At 38.9% G+C, this 22,840-nt stretch overlaps 2 protein-coding genes and 1 long non-coding RNA gene across 3 annotated transcripts; all 3 read left to right on the forward strand.

Annotated features, from left to right (window-relative positions):
• The first annotated feature begins 3,292 nt into the window (after positions 1 to 3,292).
• On the forward strand, positions 3,293 to 4,134 carry LOC107990259 (uncharacterized). Its single transcript, XR_001761806.2, has 3 exons — positions 3,293 to 3,442; positions 3,529 to 3,682; positions 3,799 to 4,134. It is a non-coding gene; the product is annotated as an uncharacterized LOC107990259 (long non-coding RNA).
• A 5,925-nt stretch (positions 4,135 to 10,059) lies between these two features.
• On the forward strand, positions 10,060 to 12,384 carry foxb2 (forkhead box B2). The gene has a single exon (XM_008335819.3). The coding sequence runs from the start codon at positions 11,114 to 11,116 to the stop codon at positions 12,080 to 12,082; it is 969 nt and encodes a 322-aa protein (XP_008334041.1). The 5' UTR covers positions 10,060 to 11,113; the 3' UTR covers positions 12,083 to 12,384.
• A 7,322-nt stretch (positions 12,385 to 19,706) lies between these two features.
• LOC103397530 (C2 calcium-dependent domain-containing protein 4C) lies at positions 19,707 to 20,987 on the forward strand. The gene has a single exon (XM_008335826.2). The coding sequence runs from the start codon at positions 19,802 to 19,804 to the stop codon at positions 20,969 to 20,971; it is 1,170 nt and encodes a 389-aa protein (XP_008334048.1). The 5' UTR covers positions 19,707 to 19,801; the 3' UTR covers positions 20,972 to 20,987.
• The last annotated feature ends 1,853 nt before the right edge of the window (positions 20,988 to 22,840 follow it).

Below are 22,840 nucleotides of genomic sequence, written 5' to 3' on the forward strand. Positions count from 1 at the left end.
GTTGGAAGGACAGAAGACTTCAAGGTGGAGGTGGGACTACATCAAGGATCGGCCCTGAGCCCCTTCTTGTTTGCTGTTCTGATGGACTGATTGACAGATGAGGTCAGACAGGAGTCCCCATGGACTATGTTGTTTGCAGATGACATTGTGATCTGAGGTGGGAGTAGGTAGCATCTAGAAGAGAACCTAGAGAGGTGGAGGTTTGCACTAGAAAGAAGAGGAATAATGGTCAGCCGCAGCAAGACAGAGTACATGTGTGTAAACAAAAGGGAGAACAGTGAAATAGTGAGGCTACAAGGAGCAGAGGTGGTGAAGGTGCAGGAGTTTAGGTACTTAGGATCAACTGTTCAGAGCAGAGGAGACTGTGGAAGAGAGATGAAGAATATAGTACAGGCAGGATGGAACACCTGGAGAAAAGCATCAGGAGTGATCTGTGATAGAAGAGTGTCAGCTAAGGTGAAGGGAAAGGTTTACAGGACGGTGGTGAGACCAGCCATGATGTATGGTTTAGAGACACTAGCAATAGGCAGAAGACAGGAGGCGGAGCTGGAGGTGGCAGAGTTAAAGATCCTTAGATTCTCTTTAGGAGTGACAAGAATGGACAGGATCAGGAATGAGGTCATTAGAGGGACAACACAGACAGGAAGGTTTGGAGAAGAAGCTAGAGAAGCCAGATTGAGATGGTTTGGACATGTGCAGAGGAGGGACAGTGGATACATTGGTAGACGAATGTTAGAGATGGGGCTACCAGGTAGGAGAAAGAGAGGAAGGCCAAAGAGGAGATATATGGATGTAGTGAGGGAGGACATGCAGATAGTTGGAGTCAGAGTAGAAGAGGCAGAAAACAGGGAGAGCAATGATGAACAATGAACAATGATTCACTGTGGCAACCCCTGAAAAAAAGGGACAAAGCCGAAAGAAAAAGAAGAAGAATAGTAATTTTAATATACCACAGAGTTTTTTGTCTTAACTTATCACAGTTTATGCATTTTGAATTAAATTCCCTTTACAACTAAAAAGTAAACTTTATATAAGCCAGGGGTTCTTAACCTTGTCAGAGGTACTGAACCTCACCAGTTTCATATGCACATTCACCGAACCCTTCAGCGATGGCCAAGCGAGGGGCGTGTCATCACGAATCATATGAGTCGGGCGTGTCTTGTTCTCTGCTGGACCCCCCCCACTGCATTGAACCCCTGGGGTTCAATCGAACCCAGGTTAAGAACCACTGTTCTAAGCCAAAACAATAATGGCTGTGAACCTACTGTCATTGGTATATTTGCACATGGCTCTTCATCAGATGTAACTACAGCCTTGTAAAAAATAAAATATAATAGCCCACGAGATGCTTTTGCTAGTGACTAGTTTTTTATGAGTGGCACTTTGGCCCAGAGGCAATGTCTCTGTCATTGGTGTGAAACCCCAGGGTTCACCTCCTGGGCAATATCGAATCCCAGTTAGGGCGGTTGGTACCTTCCAGTGGACTCACCACCCGCAGAAAGGTTCAGGAGGTTGGGACGGTGCAGTGTGATTTGGGTGGTGGTCATGAAGACTGCTGGTAACAGATAAATGAAAATGTATGGATGGATAATTATTGGTGAAATGACAAAAACAAACCTATAAAACAGTAGACCATGAAGCCAGTTCTCGTCGGAGAGCTATTGGCTCTCATATTATTGAGTATATGATGAAAAAAGAGCGGCTTACACAGATTTCATAGGGACAACTGACAATGAGTAATAAATCTATGAATGCTATTGCGTAGCTAAAGTCCACTGAAGAAGATTGGTTAAATGGATGATAATGCAGTTCTAATGTAATGTCCACAACGGCATGGTGGTCAGTTTCAGCAACATTAAATTATAATGAGTAATTTAATTGCTGCACATAACATAATCGGTTGGTATGAGATCATAGTTTGTGAATATGTTATTATGTGTCTTAACCTTTCTTCACTTTCTGGAATGTATAACAAAGCAGAAAAGTAGGAAATGTATTATATAAAGTGAGGTGACTTTGTATAATGGTGAGTTTCAAAGTTGTTGGTGGTTAGAACACTATTTTGCAAGTTCGATTCCTTGTCTATCTCTTTATATGGACGATCTCCCAGTGTGTGTGCAGTGTTAAAATGTAATGTAAATTATACAGTAAATACATGTCAAATCATGACAGTAAAAATCTGTAAACTCTGAAAACAGTTTAACACTGTTTATATAACAATGAATCACCGTAAATTAGTAAATCAGGAAAGTACAGTACTTCTAACATTTTTTGTCTTGAAAAAATACATTGCCTTGCTGTGATATTTATTAACATTCAGTACCGTGATTTTTGCATTTATTTCCCCAAAAGAATAGTTTTTCACAGTTAAATATACTTCCTGTTGTGGGCCGTACAATTTCTACAATTCAATACTGTGATTTTTGCAAAAATAATGCAGTTTTCAGTTAAATATACACACTGGTGTGCTGACAACAGAAACATGCCATATTTACAACAAGATGTGATTCTTGCATTTATTTCAAAATATAAAATATATATAAAATAACTTCTCTACCCTTCAGTGATGGCCAAGCGAGGGGCGTGTCATCACGAATCATATGAGTCGGGCGTGTCTTGTCCTTTCTTCCACTGGCTCCCCACTCCGTCACATACACACAGACTCACTCGCACCCAATCACAGACCTACCTATATATATATGCGTTCACTGACAGTCTGGAATTACAAGAGTTAACATTACAGAGAACCTGTCTATTTCACTATACATGAATTACATTAACAATTTCCCTTTCAAATGTTTTCGAAGTTTGACTTCATATGTTAGAGAGAGTGGGGCGACAGTAGTGATGTGTCGGTCGCGAGTGATTCGTTCAAAATGAACGGATCTTTCATATGACTGGTGACTCCCAAGTCATATGAAAGATTCCTGACTCGTGACTACCGAGTCATATTAAATATTTGTTCATATTGAACTCACGAATCACTCACAAATCACTCACTGCGAACAAATCACTCTCTGCTAACTAATCTTTCACTGTGAACTTATCTTTCACTACGAACGAATTACTCTCTGCAAACTAATCTTTCACTGTGAACTTATCTTCCATTGCAAACGAATCATTCTCTATGAATTAATCTTTCGCTGTGAACTAATCACTATGAACGGATCATTCTCTGTGAACTAATCTTTCGCTTCGTTCTCGCAGATTCGTTTCATTTGTCACGTAGAAGAGCTCGGGTCTTTTTTGCTCTCATTCATCTTCACATTGTGGTATGTTTTTATTTCTTAGCTTTTCGCATGGTTTTAATTGCTTATGGCATTTTGTGTACTTTGTAGACTTTGTCAGCGGAAGCAAGCCACGTTGCCTTCAGTTTAGTGTCGGAGAACCGCAGCCTTCTTTACAACGCATTAAAATGCACCGTCTCACTTTGTGAACGCCAGTGAGTACCATTGAATTTCTAGTTATGCTGATATTATAGCTGTTGTCATTTAATTTGATTTTTCAATAATTTTTTTTTATTCCTAGGGTCTTCCTGAATTGGTGCTGAGACATTTATGAGCATTGTCAACAACCACATCACTTCCTTCACATCTGCCATCTGCCTGATGTTTGGCAGTTACTACTGCTTCAACATACATTACCTGGTGGAACTACAGTCCACACTTGAGTTCCTCCAACGGTAAAAATCGAATTTTTTTTTATCATTATTAGAATTACAAATACTTCCTAGCATATCCTGCATGCAGTTATACAGGGTAAACTCTCTCTCTCTTTTCCTTTCTTTCCTTTTTAAAGGTGTTTCCTTTCAATAAATCCTGGAAGAAGAGTAAAAAAAGTGTTATTGGTCAATCCCACAGTCTTGACACTGATCTCATATCTTGCCAACCATGAGTGGACCTACCAGTGATGTTGAGGGATGATGTGATAAAAGGTACGTTTGATATGATATACACTGTAGATATTTTGTTGTTAAGGGTGTGTACCTGTATTAAATCTGTCCACTCATTTTGCTCACTGCAATCATTTTAAAAAGAAACAAACTAATTTTGTTCTCACCCTTTCTCTCTCTCTCTTTCTCTCTCTCTCTTCTCATTTCGTTTCTTCTGATCTACAGAGACACCAAAGTTGAGTGTAAAAAGAAGAAACTAATTGCTGGCTTTTTCAAACTGTTACAGTTTGTAAGTAGAGTGTTTTTACGTTTTTACTGCAGTTTATTGTGCTGGCAAAGTTGGAAAAGTTTGGACTTCAAATAAAGAGTTTGTATTGTAAAGTACTACAGTGAATGTCTTTTGTGATTTTTGGAACTTTAACTAATTTAACAATATCAGTTCATGTGCTGTGTATGAAGTTTAGAGAAAAAAAGTAGGGCTGCACTACATAATGATTAAAAATGCACATCCTACATTTTCACTATCACACATTTACTGTAATTGTTAGGGGATTTCTGTTTGGACCTTAGTATACTCAAGAATTTATGCTATCTTTTACAGAATAAATTTGTAGCTTACAATTTATACTGTTAATTGTACAGAAAAATAAGGAATCAAGCACACTTACTAACCATAAAGTCAACATTATCAAGCCGTAAATTAACCACGGCTGCCGGCATTGTACTGTTAAAATAAAAAAAATCCCATGTAAATTTTAAATTAAAACAATGTATTTTCAAATATTAGAACTTTATTTTTTATAGTAAAATACTGAAATACATACTTTTTTTTTTACCATAAACGAAGAAAGTGTTTTACTGTTATTTTATGGCACTTTTTCGGCAACCGTGTCTGCCAGTACTTTACCGTAAACATAGCAGATATTTTTGTGTGTATAAATGTATACACACAAAAACAGCAGTCTGTGATAGGGTGCTAGTGAGTCTGTGTGTATGTGACGGAGTGAGGAGCCAGTGGAAGGAAGGAAGAGCAGGTAGAGAAGTTATTATTGTTTTGTGGCATAGTTACGGCCGACAGAAACTGTTAAGGTTTTTCAATAAAAGACCTGTCTGAGATGAACGCCTCACCGTCATTGTAATGCTCGGCTAGGCGTTACAATAAGTATATATATATATATTTAAAAGTCTTTATTAACATACATATATTATCATATCAGAAAAAATGAGGTTGTAGCTGTCATAAATATTAAAGTATTTGTCTGTTATTAACACCAAAGTACATCAATTTGACAGGTACAAAGTATATTTTGAAATAAATGCAAGAATCACATCTTGTTGTAAATATGGCATGTTTCTGTTGTCAGCACACCAGTGCGTATATTTAACTGAAAACTGCATTATATTTGCAAAAATAATGCAAAAATCACAGTATTGAATTGTAGAAATTGTACGGCCCACAACAGGAAGTATATTTAACTGTGAAAAACTATTCTTTTGGGGAAATAAATGCAAAAATCATGGTACTGAATGTTAATAAATATCACAGCAAGGCCATGTATTTTTTTTCAAGTACTGTACTTTCCTGATTTACTAATTTACAGTGATTCATTGTTATATAAACAGTGTGAAACTGTTTTAAAGTTTACAGATTTTTACTGTCATGGTTTGACATGTATTCACCGTATAATTTAGATATGCTACCAACAGTAGATGGTGAGATCTGTAGTGTAGTATAGTGTAGTATTGTGTTGTATGATGCTTAGACTGTGTGCTGTCATTTCCTCAATACAGGATGTGAAAATAAAGTTCTCAGGACCATGAACTAACTAAAAAACATACTTTGAATGAGAATGACCTAAATAACTAAAAGCCTAATGTGCAGTTTAGGTTTCCCTCCATGAAAGTTGTAGTATATTTATATACAGTATATTTATATCATGTTGAGATTTTACTGTAAGGCAACAGGCACGCACACAAATACACACACACACACATGCAACAACTTTGATCCATGCTGCGCCTCTTAAATCACTCTTTTATGGAAAGAACTGCAAATATCGTCCTATTTTGCCTCTAAATAATTTGCCATTAACCAGTATGGCTTGTGTGTGCACCACAGTCCTGTGGTGGTTTAATTTTCCATTGAAAACAATACGCCTTGCTAATTGATTTTAATGGCTCTCTCTGCCACGTTGCACCCCTTATGACTTGGAGAGAGGTCTTTAAGATTATTATTATTAGTATAATTGCCATTTACCCCCACACTTCCCATGTGCCAGTGGCTGGCACAGGAAGAATATAAAACAAACAGACGACCATCTCTCTCTCTCTCTCNTCTCTCTCTCTCTCCCCCTCTCTCTCTCTCTCTCTCACACACACACACACACTCTGTCACTCTCAGGCACACACACACCTTAGAGCAGACCCCCTTCTGGCGACCCTCATTCCCTCCGACGCTCTCTCTATGCAGCCTGCCGCTTGTAATTTATGCAAAATTAATTGATACATTTTTTATAATTGATGTGCTGTAAACTTAATGAGTAATTTATGTAATTAGTCAATTAAGGATAATTCCAGCATATGTTCTGCATGCCCAGAAGGTGTGCTTTACAACTAGTTATTTGTCCAGGAGTTGAGTGCAGGAGAACAGTGCAGCAGACTACCTAATTAATTTTGTTATGCAGATCAGCCATGGTGTCTATTTAACGGTCTCCTCTGTGAAAACAGATTTAATATTGATCTTTCCCGGGCATTTAAAGAAGACAGTTTCTCTGCGTTGGCCTCTCTGGGCCTTGGAGTTTCAAAACCTTTTTTTTAAGTGCTCCAGGAAAACTTTGTGAGGAATACATAAACACTAACACACACACACACACCTGCAGAGTGACCTGCAAAATGTAAATGTACACAAAAATATTTAGTCCCTATATAGCTATAGCAGGAACACACAAACACTCCTCCTCTCTCTCTCTCATTCTCTCTCTTACTCTTACCCCCTGTCTCACACACACCTACTGGTTTCATTTCCAGTATTGTAAACTTTTTAAAATGCATATAGTAACACCTTCAAAATCTTGTTGTTTATGCAGTTGAACTTTAACAAAACAGAACAAATAAATTACTTTTAGTTTTTTTTGACTGACGAAAGTAATTGCATTTTTTTTTTAAATATAACCTCATTCAAAACTTTGGCCTCAGCCCGAAACAGTGATCATTGCCTTGCCTTACAGCAGGTAGATCACTAGTTTTAGTTCCAGTGGTAACTCGTGGTCTTTCAGCATGGTGTGTGAATGTTGTCAGTGTGTGTGGGCTTTGTCTTGGTTCTATGGCTCCTCCCATTGATTGGTGATGGGTTGAGGGTTTGAATGGCAGTGCATTTCTGTATTAAGTGTTCCAGTGATGGAGTCAGGAACTATCCTCCCATCCCTCTTCACCTTCCGCCCCCCATGACTTTACAACAATTATACTGTTATGTTGGTTCATTTCAGCACAATAATTCTCTTCAGTGGGATATTTCTGTCTGTATTGGATTCCTCTGTTCATGATGCACAGGACTTTACATCAAATAGTAAGATGGGAGATATGTGGACTACAGGCAGGTCAGTGAAGTACACATTGTCTGTGTCTACAAAGCCACACTTTTGTAATGTATGAGGAATGAGGCCTGCACTGTTCTCTCATTTCAAGTATATGCCATTGAATATTTGTAATTGTTTATTATTGCTACTATATGTGTGCCTCCATTCAGTATAAGTATACAGTAGGTACAATTGATACTGATGCAACTCCAAATCATAAACTGCAAGCTTTAGTATTTTTAATTGATAGCAGTCATGATCCACATAAACCACTGGAATGTCTGTGTTCCAAAACTAAGACAACACAACACATTTCTACTGTCTTCTGTGTACATCACAGATGAGCTCAGGTCCAGTGAAATTATTTCTTTCTGTTCCAGTTGTCCTTTTTGTATTACAGTATACAGTGCAATATCGGGGGGCAATTTTCAGTTTACTCTATTGACTTTTCAAACACTGTTTTCCTAATGTAATCGTGAAACTATGTTGCTTTTTTCTTTACATCACTGCATTTCCTAATGCAATACCAACTGAGCTCTTAAAGGTCAGATCACTGAGCAAGACTTTTTCTTCTGACCTTTAAACATGAATTATTTTCTTTCTTCCTAAAAATGAAATCTAACAGGTTCAAATTCTTTGTCTGTCAATATAAAGACTTGGTTTACTGCTCCTTAGACAAATATGTTTTCAGTTAATCTTCTGTTGTGTTGACAGAGCCTCCTGAATGTTGTATGTCTGAGGGTCATTTTTTATATTTTTCAGTGGCCAAGTGGGCCCAATAGGTTTTTATGAAAAAAGAGACTTTTTATGTTGGCATAATTACCTCCACATATATTTTTAAATTTCTTTATACATTCATTCGTGTTCACTTGGCCATTAGGGCACATATGAACAGGTTCTTTAAAACCACCTTTAGTGTCTTCTTGTTGACACAGTTAAACAGATGAGCTGCATTGTTTAGTCACATTTATTTATGACTGTGACTCTGTGTTATCAGACAGGAAATTTTTCAGGACATTTTTTTAAAACTATGCATGTCTGGGAGCATCTTGTTCCCCTTGTTTGCAGCAATCTTTTTGATTGTCAAATGCCATCCATCCATTTTCATCTGCTTAACCGTTACCGGGTCACAGGGGCGGCCCAAATCACATTGCACCACACCAACCAACCACTCTTACCAGGATTCGAACTTGCCCAGGAGGTGAACCCTGGGGTTCTACACCAACGACAGAGACATTGCCTCTGGGCCAACGCACCACCTGATTGTCAAATGACATTATTTTGTCAATAAATTGCATGGGTATGACAGTAAAGCTGGTGGAGTGTGTTGAATGTGATAAATTAGCAGAAAATGAATGGACAAATATATACTTTTTTTTAATATATTAAAGGTTCTTCAAGTATCACATAGAATCTAATTAAATTAACTCATGTAGAAAACCTATGATCTAGTGGTTAGTGGAGGATAGGCTGTGGTATCAGAGGGTGGCAGGTACGAATCCTGCCATGGCAGGATTACTGTGGTGTGTTGAGCAAGCAGAAAATTCACTGAAAGCCAATGCTGTTCCAAAGACGAGTTTCGTTGTGTGTCTGTATATAAACAATGATCCACGGGGCTAGTTCTTCTCGTGTTCAAGTAAAGCAGAACTAAATTGTATATTTAAAACACACACACACTTTGTAACGTAAATTAATTATTACTACTCAGTTAAACCATAAAGTCTCCACATTCCTATGCATTGAAACAAAACGTTTTATTTTACAGAGCACGCACACACGGACACACACACATTTTTCATTAGACATGAATGTTCACTCTTTATCGAGTGAAGTGGCGCTAAAAAGTGATTTTCTTGGTAATGACATAATATCTTTAAAATATGCTCACCGTCGACACGGCCGACCCTTTGAGTGGGTCTGAAGGACTGAGACAACGGCAGAAATTCAGCGGCTAATGAATTGACACCGTTTTGAATATTCATACAGTGAGCCTACCCTTAATTACATTGTTGGACTTCTCTCCTAGGAGGCTAAATCACGAAAGACTTAATTATTGTAATGTATTCGGGGGCACGGGAAAGACAGGAGCCGTGAAGGACCCAGTCATGACACCTGGTCAGAGGAGGAGGAGCAGGAGGAGAAAAGGAGCAGCTTTTGTTGTGTTCACTGGTGCGCACTGCGCACAACTCAGAGCAGGGGATGAAGTTTGTTTACATCCTTATAGAATTCACGGGAGAGTGTTTAAACAGACAGACAGCCCCCCATCTCGTCTGTTCCGCCTACCCCCACGGCAATTAATCAACAACACACACACATATACTCCTACATTTCCCTCTCTATTTCTCTGTGTGTAGGCTAATTGAGAGTTGTGCACTGATGATTGTGCGCAAAAGAAGACATGATTTATCGTTTGAAAAGTCTGAAAGTGCAGTCCAGCAAAATTTCGGCAAATTAAGAGACTGCATTTAAACTGTTTATTCACTTTTTCTTTCCTATTTATTCAGCCTTGAACGTGTCTAAACGCTCCAATGGCCCACATTCTCTGACACGTTTAGTTCATTCAGAAGGGTTCGGGGGATATCCTCTGAAACACACACTACATTTAAACTCCAATTTTTGGACCAAGACGGAAGTGCCAACGGCTGTTAGAAATATATATATATATATGATAAAAGCGAAAAAAAATACGACAAAATAAAAAAAATAAAAAGTTCCGTTGTGCATCTCATGTCCGGCACACAAAGTACAAATGTAAAAAGAACTACAGCAGTTTTACAAAGTTGAACTGTAATGGGAAAAAGACACCTTTATAGAGTGTAGCAGGTATCACTTCTTAACGGTTAAAAACATATATTGACAATTATGTTGAAGTAAATTATCAAATAAATGAATGTAATTTGGCTATCTAGTATAAATTACATTGAATTTAATAGTTTTCTTAAAAAATTGTACCAACTTTTCTTGAAGCATTGATTAGAAAAAAGAAAGGAAAGTTCGCACCTCCCACTCCTCATTTTTATTGCTCTTTTATCAGCGTCTATCTTCCTCTTCCCTTCGCTCTCCTTCTCTTTCTTACACACACGCGCGTGTGCGCGCGCGCACTGTGCTTCCATGCTCCTCCTGACGTGTCCCCTAAGTGTCTGCATAATAGATATCACAGCCGACGACCTGCGGGGGTCTTACAAAAACAGCGCTCCACGAGTGGGAGCATCACACCAGAGGAGAGGAGCACACACACCGCACGCAGTCGGAGCAGCACGTTGGCCCCTCACATCTTCACAGAGCCGCGCAATCTGGTGCAACACGAGATCAGTCAACTTTTACGCACGAAGACCGACTTTTACGCACGACTCCATGAGCTTTGTTGGGACAGAAAAAAAACAAAGATCCGCCTGATTTGGATAAAGAAGATTTTCTAGGATCTCAGCTGACTCCAGCGGCCCTTCAGGTTACACTGCATTAGTACATACAAGGCGGGATATCACCCTGCACCTGTATTTAACTTATTTTGAATGGCTTATACAATTGGAGTATTCATCAACAGGGGATTGATATGAGTTAAAGACATAATAATAATAAAAAAACACTACAATTTAAACTTAAAAAAAATTCAAATTAAAAAGCCAAATTAAAGAGACCAATCGTCATGCCCCGTCCTGGGAAGAACTCTTACAGCGACCAGAAGCCTCCATACTCCTACATTTCTCTGACTGCGATGGCTATTCAGAACTCAGCCGAAAAGATGCTCCCCCTGAGTGACATTTACAAGTTCATCATGGACCGCTTTCCTTATTACCGGGAGAACACCCAGAGGTGGCAGAACTCCCTGCGACACAATCTCTCCTTCAACGACTGCTTCATCAAGATCCCTCGGCGCCCTGACCAGCCAGGAAAAGGCAGCTTCTGGGCTCTGCACCCGGACTGTGGTGACATGTTTGAGAACGGCAGCTTTCTGAGGAGACGTAAGCGCTTTAAGGTGCACCGAGCTGAGCACATGGCCTGCAAAAGCTCCCCAATGATGCACTACTTTCACCATCACCACCACCATCACCACCACCCTGGCAGCAAGCTGGGCGCAGTTCACGGCCACCACGACCACTCGGCCGGCCCCCCAGGCGCTGTGGGCCGCTTGCCTCATTTCCAGGGTTACGGCGGCATCACCTGCGCACAGCCCGGTGGGTTTAAACACCCGTTCACGATCGAGAACATCATAGGACGGGACTACAAGGGTGTGATGGCCAGCGGGCTCCCGCTCACCTCTGTCATGCATCACCTGGGTTACCCGGTGCCGCCGCAGCTCAGCAGCATGGTCAACTCCATGTGGCCGCACGTCGGGATGCTGTCAGAGTCCATGGGTGGGGTGTCAATGCAATCTTCGCCCGAATACTCGCCCTTTGGTGTGTCAACAAAGGGCCTGTACCACAATGCCAACGGGCAAACCCTGCCTGCGGTCCCAGTGCCCATCAAACCAACTCCGTCTCTGGGTGCCGTGCCAGGCTTGACTGGGCTGCAGTCCGCGTCGGCACAGCTCTGCGCGCCGTCCTCAGTGATGGAGAAGAGTGACCTGCTGGAAGGGAAAGGCAGCCACTTACACCCGGCTCTTCTGCTGTCCTAACCGGTTAAAATTGTGGTTCATTTAAAAATAATGCACGCAATGAAGATGGACATTGTTAATGCGTTAAAAAGGACAGAAGAGGCAACTGAGCAAGTTGAAGTGAAAAAAGTTTGTAAAAAAAGTGAGGTAAACGTTGTAGCATATACTATGTGATCATTTTTCTTCAGACCGGCGTTGATTCAAATCACTATTTATTTGCACAATTTGAGAGGGCATTTACCACATGATCTGGTGTGGCACTGATAAAAAAAAAAAAGAAGCGAACAAAATAAAATATGAAAAGACGCTAAACCCAAAGAGAGAGAGAGAAAAAAAACTAGGGGGTCAAAAAATATTTTGAAATGCAACCAAGAACTGTTATTATGATTTTTAAAAAATTATTATTTGTCTTAATTTATTATATTCTATTCATATTCAAGTGGCCTATCACCTAAAGAAAAGAAACAGACCTTTTTCGGTTTTTTATTTGTAAATTAGACACTTTTTCTGTGTTCCTTAATATTGCATTAAAGACGTGATGCTTGTATTAAACCGCTATTTATCTGCAGATATTTATAAAATACCTAAAAGCAAATAACCATTGGTGTTGTTGTTATTTAAACCCATTTTCACACAATTTCTCCCAGTTTGTAAACTGTAATGATAGATAAACTTTGGACAAATCTTTGAAAGCTTGCAAAACATAGGGGAAAAACAAAGATTGAATTTACAGTTAAAAATGTTATTACTTTGTTGAATTTTAATAATAATGATGCAATCTTATAGTTACATAAAACCTAACTACAAGTTTAATTTAATTCAAATGAACGTAGAGATTTGAATTCATTATTTCACTGACAGTAAAATACCCCAAAGTATTTTGCTCCTGGTGAAACACTGTACTTGAGGACTGCAGTCTTATAAGTTTATTGGTACACAGGAACTATAATGGTCAGATGTACATCCTTCTAAAACACATATCACCTAGTGGGTGAAATGTTTTTTTCCTGCATATTTTAGGAAGTTCCTTATTTCTATCTAAATAAGGAACTCATTCATTGTATTGCTGCTTGATGCACTGTATGCAATTGTCTACTGTTTGTCTTTATTTATACCAATATAAATAATTTACCAATATAAAGTATTAATCAATTAGAATTTTAGTTACAATACAAAAATATTCCCTAAAATTAAAATCCATCAGAGTTCAATTATCGTCAGTATATTTTTCATTATACTTTATTTTCTGTTATCTTCATTGTTTCCAAATGATATTGTTTTCCTGTGACTTCTAATTGAAGTGAGAGACAGAGCTGTATTATGGGATGGTTCACCTGTAGAATGGCATGTTGTAGAACCAGGCTCGGTGAAGGACAGGTTTTATTCATTACCTTTTACATAGATTCAATAAACAGCTAAAAACCAACAATGTTGGCAGTAGATTATACAGGTAGAGATGTGTGTTTGATGCTTCTCCTGCAGCAACACAAAAGCAGCTTCAAACTAATTCAACTGACTTACATTCAGGCTCCTGCCCCCTGTTTAGCATCTCAAAGTCTGCCAATGCTGACTCTAGTGTCACACCAGCCTCTGAACAAATAATTGAGATGTACCAGGAGAGAAGAGGCGACTGAAGGATATACTGTACACGGGTGTCGTTAATAAGCACCAGAGTCTGTTCACATCTTCTACTCTTTGTCCACATATTATGTTGTGCACAATAAGCTAAATATTTTTGTGATCATTAGAAACACAAACTTTTCTTGTATAGTGTATTTACTCTCTCTCTCTCTCTCTCACACACACACACGCACACACACACACACACACACACACATATTTTAATCCCCCCGCCCCACACACACATACACACTTAAACTGCAGGACTTCTTTAATTCCTAGTTAAAGGGAAGCAAAATCTTTTTTTTTGCATGACAAGTGTCTGCACAAAAAGTGTGTGTGTGTGTGTGTGTGTGTTTAATTCCACAATCAGCAGGCCCTGGTGTCTTTAATAGCCCTCTCTACATTGGTGCATAATTAAATGCCACTAATTAAGACACAATAAGAGGAGTAATAATGCAGCCATTATTTCCCTCTGTGATCTTCTGTCTTCCCAACATAAGAAGTAAATGCCTCTGGAATCATAATACCACATGATGCTTCCTAATGTGCACATGTGTATTATGTACTAAGAGGTGTGTACTGCATATGTGGTTTGTTAAGGTGGAAGGACTGTGCTGCTTGTGTCGTAGTATTTACATTAGAGATGAGTTAGGTTTTTGTGGTGAGTTCAAAGATGGATCCTGGACATGTTGGTAAACTGGAAACATTATGGAGTTTCATCACTTAAGTTTTTGTGTTTTTGTTAATTAGCCAGGTAACAATGGGTTACCAAACCACTAGTGCTGACCTATTATTCTGAATTATTTATTCAACAAAAATGTCAACAATTATAGAAATCTAAATATTTTTTAAACCAATTCTAAATACTTTTACCAACATCTTAATTTTATAAGCTACGTTATCTTTAAAAATGCATTACTGGACTATTAAAAAACAAAAGCATTTTTTATATTGTTTTTTTAATTGTTTGAAAAACTCTTACACATTCTAATATATTCGGTGGTGATGGCGGGCTCAGGGTGGTGTTGTCATAAAACAAATTGAATGCTCTTTTTTCAATGGTGAAGCTGCCAAAGCCTCATCATGCAACAACTGATGCCTGTGTCTCACACTACTCTCATTTGTGTATTCATTTGGTTTTCATACACAAAACATATTTTTTTTAATGTTATAATTTTTTATCCTTTATATGAAAAAAATTGTACAAATGTACAAATTGTAAAATTGTAAAACAATCCAGCGAATTAAATTTGAACATGAATAACTCAAAGAAAAACGACACCATTAAAAACCCAGGATGAGACACTAATATGAGATGACATATTATTAATGGCAAACTGTCCATCCTGTAAAATATGAGTTAAAAATAATTCTCTGACCCCCAGGAATGAATAAAACATTTAGGTCAGAGGTGTGGTTTCACTGTCAGCCCTTGTGCAGTCTTGAATAGACCATGATACATTAGTGCTAATTACCCACAATTCACAGAGGCCAGGGTGACAAATTCTACATGCGTTTTTACTAATGACCACCAAGTACAGGCTATTCTAATGAGCAGTTTAATTTATTAATTTGATCTGCTCTTTATACCAAATTACATATACATTTTATGCTCACACAAACCCCACAAAAATATGAAGAACTTTAAATATTATTCTTTGTTCAGTAGTCTTTGGCTCAGTGTCTGTTATGACAGAGATTTGTTTAAATGCATCTAATTTTTGCCACACAAAGCTTTCTTGTTTGTTGAAGTAAACAAGCTGATAAATTTGGCCATGCTTTTTTTGCCAATAAAAATGCATAAAAGCTGCTTAACAGTTTCTTCATGATAAACCAGACAGACAGGAGTTTGTAACAGTAAAGGACAATTTATAATATATATATATATATATATATAGTATTATATTTCAATGTCTAGATGTAATCTTTCCTCTCAATAGGTCCAAATTAGTTGATTAATTGAATTGAATGTCTTATCACATGACACAGCTCCACATGCACTAGTGGTACCTGGGATCAAACCTTGTCCTCCAGGTAAAAAGGCAAGCCAGTCCACCCAGTGACCCACAGGCTTCCAAAAACATTACTAAGATAGATGTGTGAGCCATAGACAAAATGGATTTTAAATACATTTATACATAAGTTGATTAATTAATGGTTATCATTAATCACATTAAAATAGCAAATTAACACCTTTTAATTATAAAAGTTATATAAGTTATTTAAAAAATATATAACTACAAATTCTTTTTCCCATTGGAAATGATTGGAAAAGAGAACTAGATGCCGTTCCCCAACAACACAGTTCAAAAACTGGTTTGTAACTTTTGTAACTGGTAATTGATCCTAGGATGTTCGGAGTATAAGTATTTGGAGGCTCGCACCACATTTTCTGACATTTACACTGTGAGCTGTAGTTTTGAGATCTGATCCTGGACACTGAGCAGATTCACTGTTGCTCAAGGGAACTCCAGTTTTAACAGGTGAAGGTATATATTTTTTCACTTCATCCAGTCAGATTAATACTGTACCTCTCTAAACTACAGACTCATAGGAGTGTTTGTCCACTTACACCACCATGGTACAGTGGTGCTACTGTATTGTATGTGTGATGATACAGTATCTTAACTCCATGGATGCTCGTGATTCACTGCATGCAGGCAGTCGGCATATGGCTTCATCTGCTCTTATCTCAGTAATGGTAGTCTTACCATATTCATTGCTACTGTCTTTAATGGTAGGACGTGGAGACCGTCATCTGGCAAGTGTCAGCAGGAGTTAGCATCAGCCAATGAAAAGGCCATCTAGGTAGTATTAGCATATTGGCATCAGCCCTGGAGACAGAGAAAAGCTGTCGGTGGAGAGTGTCCTATTAAAAGGTCACTGTGGAGCACTACACTCTCCTGTGGCCGTTGTCGTTATTCTATGGTGTAAAACTTCATTTTTTTTCTTTATATCTTTCTTTTTTTCAGTGTTTCACTTTATATTATTTAATGCAACTTATTTGATCCACACAGATCTGATCTCCACACCTGTCCCTGTTGTCTTTCACCTCTTTGACATCGCTTCTCTTCTCTCCAACTCCCTCCCCTTATCAATATCTTCCCCCGTCCTATACACCCCATCTCTCACACAGTCGCCTGTCTTTCCCCATCCTCTTAATAATTAAAGAATGATTCATTGATCTGGGGTCAAATTTTATCTGCTCTCACAAAGTACAGGAGTGTATTGTCTCTGCTTCGTCCTCAAAGAAAGGTTACTCTGACGCAACCCATATCATCTTCTATCTGCCACCTGTCTTTATTGGCCCAAATTATTACACCTTATTAGCCATTATTACATTTTATTATCAATTTAAAATAGGTCAGTGGTTCAGCTATCCTGGCTTCCTTCCCGCTGTTTCTCCTCTCCGACTTCCCCACTTTCCGCACTTTCTTTGTGGCGTTAAGACAAAGAAGTTGCCTTGCCAAAAAACTTCAGCAAATTTATACGAGGTTAAGTGCTTTCTGAGAGAATTGATGCACACACAGGCTCATTTGCCTGCTCAATAATAGAGATTAAAGTGAGGAGGGAATTAGCAAAGTGTATCATCAGCTCTTCCAAGTTTGTACTTGAAATTTTAAATCTCTTCACACAATGTCAAAACATAATAATTGGCAGTGTTACGCAGAGAGGCGCATAACAAAGATTTGGCTAGCTAGAACTGTCTTGGATCTCATAGAGGCCTGTTTGGTTTTTAGCTCGCTTGTAAAAAAAATGTTCAAAGCGAGTCAACAATGTCACTGCCTTGGCACATGTGGCTGATATGCATTTAAGAAAATGAAAGTAAAAGGTACCTCAGAGGGAAAGTGTGTCTGTCCTCAAGCATGGACCGTCTCCCTACGACTGAGAGAGCTGGTGTTAATGCAGTTGAATGGAGTGCTCTTGCTCAAAATGATTATATCTCTATTTTATCCTGATCGAGACCATAAACTGAACATGCTCTAAAACCCTGATTCCTGATATTTTTGTGACTAGTTTTATGCAAGACATTTCCAGTGGCAGGCGTGTGTGTTTGAGGAAAGGTCACATGCACATGAAACACAATAAAGTACATCATCGATTATTTCATTATATATATATATATATATATATATATATAACTTATAAATGAGTGCATCTCTTTCTCCTGCTGCCTTTTGTGATTTCTGCATTTTACTTATTAATTATCCTACATATCCTATATTTTCCCTTATATAGTATACTGTGTATGGGTACTTCCTAGAGTACTTTAGAGTTCTAATGGTGAAAGACCAAATGTCTGCAGGACTGTGTTTTCAGAGTTTGTCTTGGATCATTTCGTAATGTGATTATGGGGAATAAAACACAAAGATGTCAGATACAAGCAGTAAAGCATTTTGGTTTATTAGTTAATAAATTAAAGAAATGAAGCCCACAATATTAAAGTGATGAGTTATTCTTTTAAAAATGTGGCACTTCAGAACGAAAGATTTTTACATTAATGTACTTGATCAGCAGTGGAGCGTTTGGCAACAAAGCCCTGTTCTCTCGTTAGCGTTAATTGGAGCTGTGACAGCGGTTAAAGGAAGGTCTTTGTCTGACTCATGATCATTTATCTTTCCATTATTGAGAGCACTGCGGGTTTTTATTGGAGTAATAAAGTAATTCATCACTAACACAAAAAGCCTCCTGACCCCTGGGTGCTACACGAGCCCCTGACTCTTCCTAAATGAAATCAGGAACTTCGTGTTCATTCCTTCTCTCTCATGTTTCCGACTTACATGATGTTTAATTAGGGGGTCATTGTTAATGAAGCCAAGACAGGCGCTGAACAATTACTATATTGAACGGGCGCTCTCTTGTGGTTAATATGGTCCTAACAGTCTATGAACACGAATTCTTCAGCAGAAAATATTTTGCAATTTCATCCAATTGTACGACAGTATGGTTTTTAGAAAACATATTTAAATCGAGAGTATGAAATGAGTCATAACTGACTGATTATAAATGTTATATTTATATTAAAGACCTTTTTTCTTCATTTTCAAATTTTAAAGTGATTAAATTTGATCAACATGTAAGAAAATAATTTTAAGATTTTAAATGATGATTTTCTAGGGTAGTTATGTTATTACATTAATTTTAATTAAGTGTCTTTTGGTTACTTTGCTAAGCAAAAGCTTTTTTAATTATTGTTCTTTCTTATATTCTTATATTCAAAACAACAAGGTTTTTTTTTTTTTTAGATTAAATAAACGTAATTATCTTTACACATCTTTACACAACTTAAAGGTGTCAGAGGCTGATCATAGGTTAGTTGGTTTATATTAAAAAAAAGTTGATGACCCAGTTTAACCTGAATCAAGAATACTGTAAATACTGATCAGAGAGCTCGAAATGTTGAGTAATGTCCGGGCTGCTGGCTGTTTTAAGGTCAGTGGGTCTTTGTAGTGATCAGGGATGATAGTGGGAGCCTTTGAGTAAACTTTGAACAAGAGGTCAGATCCAACCATATCACATTGGACTGACGTCATCAAGATCACAGCAATGCACAACTAGAGTGGTCTTTGTAAAGTGAGGTAACACCATACTTCCTATGACTGTTTTAACAGAGAACAGATAGGTTATACAGTATGCTGTCAATGAGTTTGTTAATTACAAATATTGATGTATTGCATTTATACTTAGTATTTTATCTAAAAAATGACATATGATACAGTGTTTAACTTATATATCGATTGTATGCTGTATTTGCCTAGTAGAATTAATTTTAATTTTTTTTTTTTACATTTCCAGCCTAAGAGAAAGTCAAATCTTAGTGCTGATGTACTTTTGGTGTACTTCTTGCAAACACATACCTCAAACTCACATAGTACAACTGAATGCACATGAATGAACTTGATGCTTGTGCACTCTGCTGTGTCTACGTGTGTGCAACCTGTTTTTTGATGCAGGTGAAGGGGGTGAAAGACCACTGAGGCAGTGCTTGTCACTCGCCTTTATAAGGCAGGACACCCTACATTCATTCATTCAGGTCTTCAGTGACTGGTGCGACAAGGACAGGTAAGGACTTCTTTTTCCAAATGTTTTTGATAGTTATTAGAACACTGAAGAACAATGTGGCTCTTTGAAAAGATCAGGGACAGTATTGAGAACATTCCCTCTGAGCTGTGTCATACCATAGAACAAAGTAAGGAGTATATCTTTAATTCTCGCAAGACCTGCATGTCTCTTAATGTGCACAGCAACATCCTGACCCCGGACAAGATCCCAGAGTTCTGCTTGCCTCCGAGGCTCTCAAGGAGAAACATTTTGCAGGAAGCAGAAACACCCTCTTCTCACCTGCTCAGGAAAAACCAAGAACAAAGTACATTCTTTAACAGCATGCAGGTAATGACAAAGGATTCCAAAGTAAGGAATAGCAATGCATTAATGGCTTGTAAGGATGTGAAGAGAGCTCTGCCATTCTCTGCTGAGAGTTTTGGTCTGGCTGGAATTTATCAAAGTCCGAACACTCGAAGGAAGGAATCTTTGTTCCACCCAAAGTTTCCTGCATACACACTTAACAAAAAAATTTCTCCTGCAGCACAAAAGGTGACAAGGGAGAGAAACCCACCCAAGAATACGGTGGCTGGATTTTTTTCTCTAACGTTAGGGAAAACCATATCAGAGACAGGAAGTACAGAAAACAAAACTCCTTCATCCACATCTTGCCCTGTGTTACCTGGTAGTCAGGAGGAGACTGGCGGAATGAGGAGAGAGGTTGTCAGTTTACACACCTTTCCAAATAACCCTCCCAGCTCGTTTGGAAGCTCACTAACACTGGCTCCAACTGTACTCTTCCCACTAGATGTTCTTCGGTGCCAGGTGAGACTGCCTCGAGAGCATGTCATTCCCTTGCAGGGCCGAGGTAAAGTTAAACTCTCTGCTGAGAGCACCACCTTCTCCTCCAACACCATCTTGTCCCTTTCTACTGTCAGAATACGTCTAGTGTCTGTGGAGAGCCATTGGAATGACACTGATCAAAAACCCCTGAACTGTGCACTGATTCTGTGTTTGACACCAGGGAAGTTGCAGTTACAAAAGAGTGCCACCATTAAGACCAGCCGCAACCCTGTGTTTAATGAAGATTTCTACTTCACGGCACTAAGTCGGGAGGATCTGCTGGAACTTCAGCTTAGAGTGAAAATAGTAGATAAACTTGTCTCTGGAACATTGAGGAGAAGGACAGTCATCAGAGTATTCACTAAACCATTGTCTCAGTTACTTCATCTACACATAAATTAAATCAATTTAGACATGACATTTTACTCTACAAATATTTTGATATGAATGTAATATGTATATGTTAATATGTATATACATGGACAACAAACTAGATTGTGTCTGGCTAATGTGCATTAGATTCTGCCAATGATTTGAGAAGTGTGCCTACTTTAACTCAAAAGTATTTTAAGCACTAATTACATTTGTCAATTTTAAGTATGTGTCTTGAGAAAATATAAAACTAAGTAAGGAGAGATAAGTGTATTAACTGTTACCATAAACTAACTAAGAAGGTTAAAGAAAATCTCATGACTCTTTGTTTTCAGAAAATTGTAAGGATTGCTAAATAGACTATTAAAATATGGTAATATGGTATGTGATATGTTCCTTTAGAGTTTGCACAACAATGTTTTATCTTGAATGAGTGAAGTATTTTTAGCAAATTCTGTGTGTGTGGGGGGGGAGGGGGGGGAGGTTACAGGGGTCCACCGGAATTCAGCAGTCTCACAGCTTCAGGGAAGAAGCTGTTCCTCACTCTGGTGGTCCTGCCTTTGATGCTTCGTAGCCATCTTCCTGAGGGGAGGCGGACAAACAGAGCATTTGCAGGGTGAGTGGGGTCTTTCATGATGCAGGAGGCCGGTTTCCTGCATCTGATGGTGTAGATGTTCGTGTTGGTGGTTAGGGTGTGTCCAAGGTCCTCTGTGCAGCCTTCACCACCCTGTGCGGAGCCTTCTTCTCCGTCGCCGAGCAGCTGCCGTGCCACATGATGATGCAGGACAGGACACCCTCCACCATACACCTGTAGAAAAAAAATTAGGACTGAGTGCCCCAGTCTGGTGCGCCTCAGTCTGCCGAGGAAGTAGAGGCGCTGGTGTGCTTTCCTGATCAGGCAGGAAGTGTTGGTTCTCCAGGTGAGGTCATCGGAGATGTGTACTCCCAGGTACCTGAAGCTGGAGACCACTTCCACCGCTGTCCCTCGAATGTGCAGGGGATGTCTCCCCCTTCCGTCTTCCCCACGTTGATGCAGAGGTTGTTTTCTCTACACCAACCAATCATATATATATACATAAATATATATGTATATATATATATATATACATATATATGTATATACACGCTCGAAAAAATAAAGGGAACACGTTGTATCTGAATGAATGAAATATTTTTAATAAATACTTTGTTCTTTCCATAGTTGAATGTGCTGACAACAAAATCACACAAAAAATATCAATGAAAATCAAATGTATCAACCCATGGAGGTCTGGATTTGGAGTTATACTCAAAATTAAAGTGGAAAAACACACTACAGGCTGATCCAACTTTGATGTAATGCCCTTTAAACAAGTCAAAATCAGGCTCAGTAGTGTGTGTGGCCTCTGCGTGCCTGTATGACCTCCCTACAACGCCTGGGCATGCTCCTGATGAGGCGGCGGATGTTCTCCTGAGGGATCTCCTCCCAGACCTGGACTAAAGCATCCGCCAACTCCTGGACAATCTGTGGTGCAACTTAGCGTTGGTGGATGGAGCGAGACATGATGTCCCAGACGTGCTCAATTGGATTCAGGTCTGGGGAACGGGCAGGCCAGTCCATAACATCAATGCCTTTGTGTTGCATCAGGAGGAACCCAGGGCCAACCGCATCAGCATATGGTCTCATGCCACCCCACACCATTACTGACCCACTGCCAAACCGGTCATGCTGAGGGATGTTGCAGGCAGCAGAACATTCTCCATGGCGTCTCCAGACTCTCATGTCTGTCACATGTGCTCGGTGTGAACCTGCTTTCATCTGTGAAGAGCACAGGGCGCCAGTGGCTAATTTGCCAATCTTGGTGTTCTCTGGCAAATGCCAAATGTTCTGCACAGTGTTGGGCTGTAAGCACAACCCCC

Source organism: Cynoglossus semilaevis, chromosome Z (genome assembly GCF_000523025.1).
Source record: "Cynoglossus semilaevis isolate Cse_v1.0 chromosome Z, Cse_v1.0, whole genome shotgun sequence".
Classification (NCBI taxonomy): Eukaryota; Metazoa; Chordata; class Actinopteri; order Pleuronectiformes; family Cynoglossidae; genus Cynoglossus; species Cynoglossus semilaevis.

Bases quoted from the DNA above. Each gene is read 5' to 3' on its own strand.
- foxb2 (XM_008335819.3), top strand. From the start codon at position 11,114: ATGCCCCGTCCTGGGAAGAACTCTTACAGCGACCAGAAGCCTCCATAC.
- LOC103397530 (XM_008335826.2), top strand. From the start codon at position 19,802: ATGTGGCTCTTTGAAAAGATCAGGGACAGTATTGAGAACATTCCCTCT.